General features: G+C 33.8%; 1 protein-coding gene across 1 annotated transcript in view; it reads right to left on the bottom strand.

Moving 5' to 3' along the window:
• Positions 1–216: 216 nt before the first annotated feature.
• LOC141289441 (secretagogin-like) overlaps positions 217–8,972 on the bottom strand; it is a 16,259-nt gene continuing 7,503 nt past the window's right edge. Inside the window, exons 6-10 of the mRNA XM_073821536.1 lie at positions 6,262–6,317; positions 6,061–6,106; positions 5,786–5,845; positions 4,506–4,574; positions 217–1,206 (exon numbers count right to left, since the gene is read on the bottom strand). Coding sequence (XP_073677637.1) covers positions 1,078–1,206; positions 4,506–4,574; positions 5,786–5,845; positions 6,061–6,106; positions 6,262–6,317 — 360 coding nt within the window. The 3' untranslated portion in view covers positions 217–1,077. The remainder of the gene's footprint in view (positions 1,207–4,505; positions 4,575–5,785; positions 5,846–6,060; positions 6,107–6,261; positions 6,318–8,972) is intronic.

Genomic DNA, 8,972 nt, shown 5'->3' with positions numbered 1-8,972 from the left:
CTTGAGGTTTGAATGCGGATCAATACAAGATTACGCTTTTAAAAGCTCCGAGCGACATCTAGAGGAAAACAACCATGTAGCCTACCTCTTAAAAAATGTATAGAAATATGTCATTTTATACATCACAAAGAGACAAATTCACTCAAGTCGAAGAGAAAACCACATTAAAATACAATTTATTGCTATTTAGATTCATAAAGTGATCCAAGACAGATGAAAGCAAAATTATTAAGTGATATTCATATTTTCTGGCCTTTAAATGTGTTGAAACTATTCGACAGCTTAAAGAGATCTCAGTGTTGATGATAATCTTACTGAGCACAACTATTCTTATATAATAGCAATTCAGATCATGCAAATACATATATTATTGAAATACAAATGTTACCATTGCAAATAACAGAAACAAAGCTCAATTAGAACAAATTTATGCACTTCAGGATAATAAACTGAGAACAAAGAAATAACTAGATCAAATTAAACAAAGGGAGGGTACGTTTTTACACTATTCATTCACATTAAAATGGATTCATGCATAAAACCAATTACAAACAAACATACATTTAACGCTTCATACGTGAATATTTATTAATAAAAATGCACTAGACAAGATCACTTTTTTACTGGAGGAAGCATTATGGATTACAAACTGGTATTCGAGGATTTGTTTCATCTTTTGTCTTCTCAAGATGTTAACTAATGGACTATTTGTGGATTATTCTGATGCTTCTATCAGCCGTTTGGACGCTCATTCTGACGGCACCCATTCACTGCAGAGTAGTCCTTAGAGGTCTTGATTTGATCCGTATTTCATCCGTTTGAGATCATGAGCTGATGGAGGAGATTGAGTTTGACCTTTAATGACTAATAATCACTGATCCGCCTGATTAATGATCGCCTGACACACACACACACACACACACACACACACACACACACACACACACACACACACACACACACACACACACACACACACAGTGATGTAGTGGAGTGTGTGAGTGACAGACACTAATGACAAACACACACACTACTGACCACTAATTACTGTCAGCACACACACACAAGTTCAGGGATTCAGGGATTGAGTTTGAGCCCCAGACACAGCGCTAGCTCGTTCTTCTGGATCTTTCCGTCTCTGTTGATGTCACAGTGACCCAGCAGAACCTGCTTGAACTTGTCCAGGTCCGAGCCGCTGAGACTGGGCTGAAAAACACAAACAAACTACTAACTAACCAGTCCTGACTGGGGTTATTAAATGAGAAGGTCACTTCCAGAACAAAAATTTACAGATCCAAGATGTTTATGTCTCTCTTTCTTCAGCTGTAGAAAAAATGTTTCTTGAGGAAAACATTTCAGGATTTCTCTCCATTTAGTGGACTTCTATGGTGCCCATGAGATTTGTTTTGTCCATTTCAGTTTTGTTTTTTTGTTATAAGTGTGTCTGTGTTAATGTCAACTGCGTAAATTTTGGCTCGGGTGTTTATTTTTATTGAAATTTTAATATTTCACCCTCATTTCCTTCAAAAAAATCAATTTTACCCTCTGTACAAAAAATCACAGTCAGGACCTTAAGGACAAAAATGTCCACATTGAAACCCATTAAAACTGCTATTTTTTAACTCAGGGCCATTTGACTATAAAATTATCTAATATTTGCTAATAGGCATTTGTTCTATCAGCAAGGCTTCAAATGTTACCATTTTTTACTAGATTGTGCTTTTTTTTTTTTTTCAAATTTGGCATATACATTTAAAAAAAATATCTAACACTACATAAACATATAAATGCCTCAAAATGAATGTTGTTCTTCAGTGACACACCCAAGAATCTAATAAGCAAAGAAAAAAAATCTGCTTAGCATTTAGTATATAGAAATTACTACTATTTTTCATTTTTCATAAAAAAAACACCTGCCATTATGCAAACAAACCAGCATTTAAAGGGTTACAATTCTGAAAAATAATGAATGTTTGGTATCTATGGATAGAACAGATGCTGGTTAAACAATCAATGAAAGTGGAAAAAAAATATTAATAAATCATATTTTTATGACTGTTTTTGGACATGGACATTTTTGTCGTTTTTGGACTTTTTTTTTTGACGCACAAAGATTAAATGCAGCTTCAAAGGACTCTAAACTATCCCAGCTGAGGAAGAAGAGTCTTATCTAGCGAAACCATCGGTTATTTTCTATTTTTGGACTATTTATATACATTTTAACCTCAATTGTTCATCTTGTCTGGCTCTGTGATTCACATTAGTAGAGTAGCGCGGGGCACAAGAAAAGCATTTTTTTTTTGCAGTGTAGAAATACATTTTCCAAGAGTCTCTTACTGGTATATTTTCAATTGATAATTCTATAGAATCGTTTATGAATAAAATGTCACATTTAAGAAGATTAAGCTTTAGACCAGAAGATTTAGTAAATTTGGAAATACAATCCAAGACTGTTTTTACTTGATTTTTACATTTGAAAAAATAATGCAGTGTCATCTGCCAATTGAGAAATGTTCACTTCTTTATCAAATTTTTTTTTTATCCCAAAATGCTTTGATTGTTTAACATTTGACTAGAGAGAAGTTCAAGCAACTAATAACACCACGATGAACTCCAAATCTTTTAGAGGTTCCTGTATTCAGAATAATAGAACTGTTGATATCTTTGTAAAACATTTGTATAATATCAATGAAATTCTTCCTAAACTCAAAAAACTTTCAGAGAGTGAAGTAAAATAAGAGCCCCTGACTCTATCTGGTCAGAATAGTCCAAAAGAGTCCTTTCAGATTCAGTTTTCAATCTGATCGAGTGTTTACATGCACTCTCAGCTGTATTAAAAAAAAATAAACCACCCCCTTTAATCTTGAAATTTCATTCCAATCCATCTCAGTCGGAACCGGTGTTACATGAAGGCTGTTCAGTCTGATTGAGCCGTCAATCTGATTACAAACAGATCATTTGGTTGCATGTAAGCATAGCCACTCTGACTCAAAATCTGCAGCAGATGAATAAAGTTGTGCTTCTAGAGTCAAAGCATTGAACATGTGAAAGATTAGCTGGAGTGAAAACTCACATCTGATTGGCTAAAAATAAAAGCTGTTTTAACAACCACAGGCCAAGAACGTCTGAAAATGAGTAGAGGAGCGCAAGCTACATCCTAACACTTTTTAAATTTATAATTTTTATCCACATTAATTTCACACTTGTCTAGTACAAACATGTCGCTTCGTTTTATATTTACAGTGTATACGTTTTTCGTTTTTACCTCAAAAGAAAGGAAGTGAAACGTGACAACATGCCCCGTAGGTGGGGTACATTGTAACATCTGAGGGGCACGTTGTAACATTACCATATGACAGCTTCAAATGTTATCTGGTCGAATGAAAAAATATACACAACAAACTAAAATATGTTGTCAGTAAAATAAAATTATTAACTTTTTAAAATAAAATAATTTTGTTTTTTTAAGAATTAAAAATAATTGAATTTTGGAGTTTGACAATGAACACATCGCAACCACGTCTGGAACAGCCCTGATCGCAACACACATCTGTACAGTAGTTCAAAACAATGTGGACAAATAGATGAAACACATTCAGAAAAACACTCCCCTCCCTCCACACACAACTCACACAGAACACCAGACAAATAAACCAGCCAAAATGCTTTACATTTCTTGAAATAATAATTTCTAAACATCGACTGTCAGTCTTCGCCTGTTTCTTGTGGTTTCTTAATAAAATCCATAAAAGTAAATGGTGTAAAATACATGGCTAATGTCATAGAACAGCATAGTTGTAATTGCAACACAGTGTTACGTCTTTCTCCATCGACACGACTGGATTTAAAACAGGTTTGTCTTCTGCTGGTTTAGTTTGTGCCTCGTGCTTCCTTCCGGTTCAAGACAGTTAGGGTATGTGAAAAAAAAAAAACCTCCCATCTCATTTTCTCCTCCAATTTCAAAATCATCCTACATCGCTGTTTTACCTTTTTTGTAAAGGGCTTTTGATCTTCTTTGCACGTTTACTTTGTGAACACTGGGTCTGTTCTTCTGCAGCGATGGAGGACGATTATGAAGTTGGAGGAGAAAATGAGATGGGAGTTTTTAGACATACCCTAACTGTCTTGAACCGGAATACACAGAGTTCAGGCAGAGCTAGACTAGATGAGCATTTGAGCTTAAAAAAGTATAGAAATTGTAATTATTTTTTTTTAGAAAATAACATTGTTTCGCTAGATAAGACTCTTCTTCCTCGGCTGGGATCGTTTAGAGTCTTTTGAAGCTGCATTTAAACTGCATTTTGGAAGTTCAAACTCAGGGCACCATAGAAGTCCACTATATGGAGAGAAAACCTGAAATGTTCTCCTCAAAAAAACATTTTTATTACGACTGAAGAAAGAAAGACATCTTGGATGACAAGGGGGTGAGTACATTATGTGTGAGTTTTATTCTGGAAGTGAACTACCCCTTTAATTGGAAAGCTGTGAAATAATCATGTTTTTACCTTTACCAGCTCCATCATGTCTTTGACAAAACCATCAACCTCCGCGCCCTCCAGAGCACCGGTGTTACTCTGACACACACACACACACACACACACACACACACACACACACACACACACACACACACACACACACACACACACACACACACACACACACACACACACACACACACAGGGTTATTATAGTTAACTACAACTAAATCCATTAAAAACAATTTTTTTTAAAAAATAAAATATACTCTACCAATCAAATGTTTTGAACAGTAAGATTTTTTTTTTTTTAAAGACGTCTTTTCTGCTCACCAAGCCTGCATTTGTTTGATCCAAAGGACAGCAAAAACAGTCAAATTTTGAAATATTTTTACTATTTCAAATAACTGTTTTCTATTTGAATATATTTTAAAATGTAATTAATTTCTGTGATCAAAGCTGTATTTTCAGCATCATTACTGCAGTCTTCAGTGTCACATGATCCTCCAGAAATCATTCTAATATGCTGAAACATTTATTATGGTTAGTATTAATTTAAAACAGTTGAGTACAATTTTTAGGATTCTTTGATGAATAGAATTGATCATTTATCTAAAATAAAAAGCTTTTACACACTAAAACTTCAAAAACTTTACACACTATACCATTCAAAAGCTTAGAGTCAGTATATATATATATATATATATATATATATATATATATATATTAATTTATACTTCTAATTAGCAATTATGCTTTAAATTAATCAAAAGTGATGATAAAAGACATTTATAATTAAAAAAGATTTCTATTTCAGATAAATGCGGTTCTTCTGAACTTTCTATTCATCAAAGCAACCTGAAAGATTCTACTTAGCTGTTTTTTAACATAATAATAATAAATGTTTGTTGAGCAGCTAATCAGCATATTAGAATGATTTCTGAAGGATCATGTGACACTGAAGTCTGCAGTAATGATGCTGAAAATTCAGCTTTGATCACAGAAATATAATACATTTTAAAATATATTCAAATAGAAAACAGTTATTTTAAATAGTAAAAATATTTCAAAATTTTACTGCTTTTGCTGTGCTTTGGAAAAAATAAATGCATAGAAAAAAGAGACTTTTTAAAAAAAAAAACTTTAAAATCTTACTGTTCAAAAACCTTTGACTGGTAGAGTATATTTTTTATATTTTATTTCAGCTAGCTACCAAGGCATGAAAAACTAATAAAAATGACTAAAACAAATTCAAAGTATTAATAAAACTGTCCCAGTATCTCAATGACACTCTCACACTCGCTTACCACGTCATAGTGAGCGAAGATCTTCTCAAAGTCTCTCCGTCGGTCTTCCTGACTGCAGGCCTGAACAAACACACACTCAGCAGTTAACCAGCAGCACTGGTACATCAACTACAGGGCTCTGATTACGGGTTATTTCAAGACTCCTCTGATCTGTTGGACATGCCCTACACAAACCTGTCATTATACCGTCACACCACCCACAATTCCCAGCAACATACTGTATAAAACCAGCTCTAAACCAGCTGAAACTAGTCTATATTTGACAGCTCACTCGCCTCCATCTCAAACTTCAGCAGGAAGTTCTCCTTCAGCGCCAGGATCCTGTGAGCAGAAACATTCGATTAGTATCGGATCATCACCAAATAATCAATAACACACAGAGACATGAACTACAGCTGACTGAGATCTATCACATCCCATTGACCAATCACAATCACTGCTCCAGAGAGTCACATGACTAACGAGATCAGCTTCACCTTGCCAAATCGTTCAGATCCAAACGGCCGTCCTGGTTTTTGTCAAACATCCTCATCTGAAAAGTCCACATCAGATAGTAGAATGTTAATCGAAATCAAATAAAACACAAATATTAGATGAAACAACTCAACTTTAAAAACTTAAACAGAAATTAGAAATGATGGCAAATCACTGATATTAAGTAAGTACCAAAATAACAGGGAACAATTACAATTATATATATGTGACCCTGGACCACAAAACCAGTCATAAGGTTAAATTTGACAAAACTGAGATGTATATATAATATGAAAGCTCAGTAAATAAGCTTTCTATTGCTGTATGGTTTGTTAGGATAGGACAATATTTGGCTGAAATACATCTATTTGAAAATCTGGAATCTAAGGGTGCAAAAAAATCTAAATACTGAGAAAATCACCTTTAAAGTTGTCCAAATTAGGTTCTTAACAATGCATATTACTAATCAAAAATTACATTTTGATATATTTACAGTAGGAATTTTACAAAAAATCTTCATGGAACATGATCTTTACTTAATTTCCTAATGATTTTTGGCATAAAAGAAAAATCAATAATTTTGACCCATACAATGTATTTTTGGCTATTGCTACAAATATACCCCAGCGACTTAAGACTGGTTTTGTGGTCCAGGGTCACATATATATATATACTGTATATATACTAATAGAAAGGAGTAAAACTTAAACAAAACTAAAATTAAAACAGAAATGAAGCTAAAATAAAATATTAGATAAAAAACTAATACAAATTGGAAATGTTCCCTTGGCATCTACATAAAATGTGTTGATATCCTAAAACTATTAAAACTATACTGAAATTTAAAAAAATGTAAACCTATATATAAAAATATAAAACCTAATAAGAATGACAAAAGGACATAACAAAATGACAAAAACTATTAACAATTGAATGAATTAAAAAAACTGATCTAAAATAACAATTACAAAAGTTTCACTGGCAACTAACTGAAATAAAATGAGTTTAACCCCAGGGTTCCTATAGATACTGCATACTAAACATTTCAAACAGAGATCTCACTTGTCAAACACTCTTATCTTTCAAATGTCTTGTATTTGTGTATAGCCTGCTTTCTTTTCTTTGTTTTGTTTTTGTTGCACTGCCTTAATGACTTGATCTTTTCTACTGCTTGATAAAAACAAAAAAACTCTTATAAAAAGATTTGCCCGTTCTGAATCAAATCATTCGTGCTCCAAAAAAAGTCAGGATTTGAATAATCATTTGCGAACCGTATCAAATAATTAAATTCACTAAGGCAAAGTTTCGATCTGAATCAAAAGATTTGCGAACCTGCTCTGAAGTTTCGATTTGAATCAAAAGATTCGCCCAGCCCCTCCAAAGGTCTTAAATTATTTGCGATTGCGCTCCAAAGTCCCTATCTGAATAATGATTCGCGAACACGCTTTAAACTTCTCATTTAAACCAAATGACTGGCTGTTCCTGAAATCAAAAATGATTTGCTAACCCGCTTTGAATTTCTCATTCAAATCAATTGACTGGCGAACCGACCGGGCATCGGTTTTATCTGTTTTAGACTTTTCCTTATTTTTAAATTGTAGACATCCATCAGTTATGGTGAAGAAAAAAATGCTGCGCTGGTGGAAACAACAGGAGACTTCACTTTCGCTTTCACTTTCGAGACTGCCTTTGACGGCAGCGCAGCTGGAACAGATCCGCGTTCAAGCACACAATATGCTGAAACTTGCCACAAAGATAAATAAATAACACAAATAAATAACAATCAATGTGTCAGGGCGGAAAGAGTGAGACTAATTTGAATTACTTAGAGAGAAATGCATATTTGCTGATTAAATAATGAAAGAGTTTTTGTTTTCTATTAGTTGAATAAGTAATAATTTAAAACTATTTTATACGCTTTGTTGAGTGCACACAAATAAAAGTACACTCTACACTTCCGAATGATGCATTACTTTTACCTTTGTGAGTAAAAAAGACTGATCATTTTAAAATGCTTCCACTGAAAAAAATGCAAGCCTCATGTTCTGCAAAGCGGTTTTATCTTCCACTCTCTGCACAAACTATTGTATATGCGCCTAATACCGCACATTTATCTAGGTTTAACATTTAAACTAACATTAGCTGTGTCTCATTTGTAAGGCTGCGCCCTCCGGAGGTTGAATCCTCCAGAGGTTGCATCCTCTGTAGGACGTGTATACGAAGTGTCCTTAACTTAGAACAAAAACGAGACGGCCTTCGTAGGACGGGAGGAAAGAAAAAAAGGACAGTTGGAAAATGAAACAGGATTTATCATGTTACTATGCAAACAAATTTAGAGCATCGTTGCACTCTCACACTACTTAAATGAAGGGAAATTATTTTTAAATTTGTAAAGTAATTTGAAAAAAAAAATGCTTTTACTTGTTTTATTTTATTCAATGTTTCAAGAGCTGCAGCATATCTGTTAGAGAAAAAAATAGGAGGATATTAAGAACAACCTTATCCGTTTTTACCGATTTAAATGATAAACACTACATCTTAGCTTGTGTGTACATCTGCCGGTGCCGGCATTTTTCAAATTAACGACAGTTGTTTACGGCGACGCAAAGAATTGTGGGTTATCTGTAGTAGCAAAGGATACATCTCATGCATCCTTCGAATTTCTGTGAAAGAAGGTCGCATTCGAAGGTCGCATTTGAAGTGTCCTACTTGC

This window comes from Garra rufa, chromosome 17, assembly GCF_049309525.1.
Source record: "Garra rufa chromosome 17, GarRuf1.0, whole genome shotgun sequence".
NCBI lineage: Eukaryota > Metazoa > Chordata > Actinopteri > Cypriniformes > Cyprinidae > Garra > Garra rufa.
This window is presented reverse-complemented; position numbering and strand designations above follow the sequence as displayed.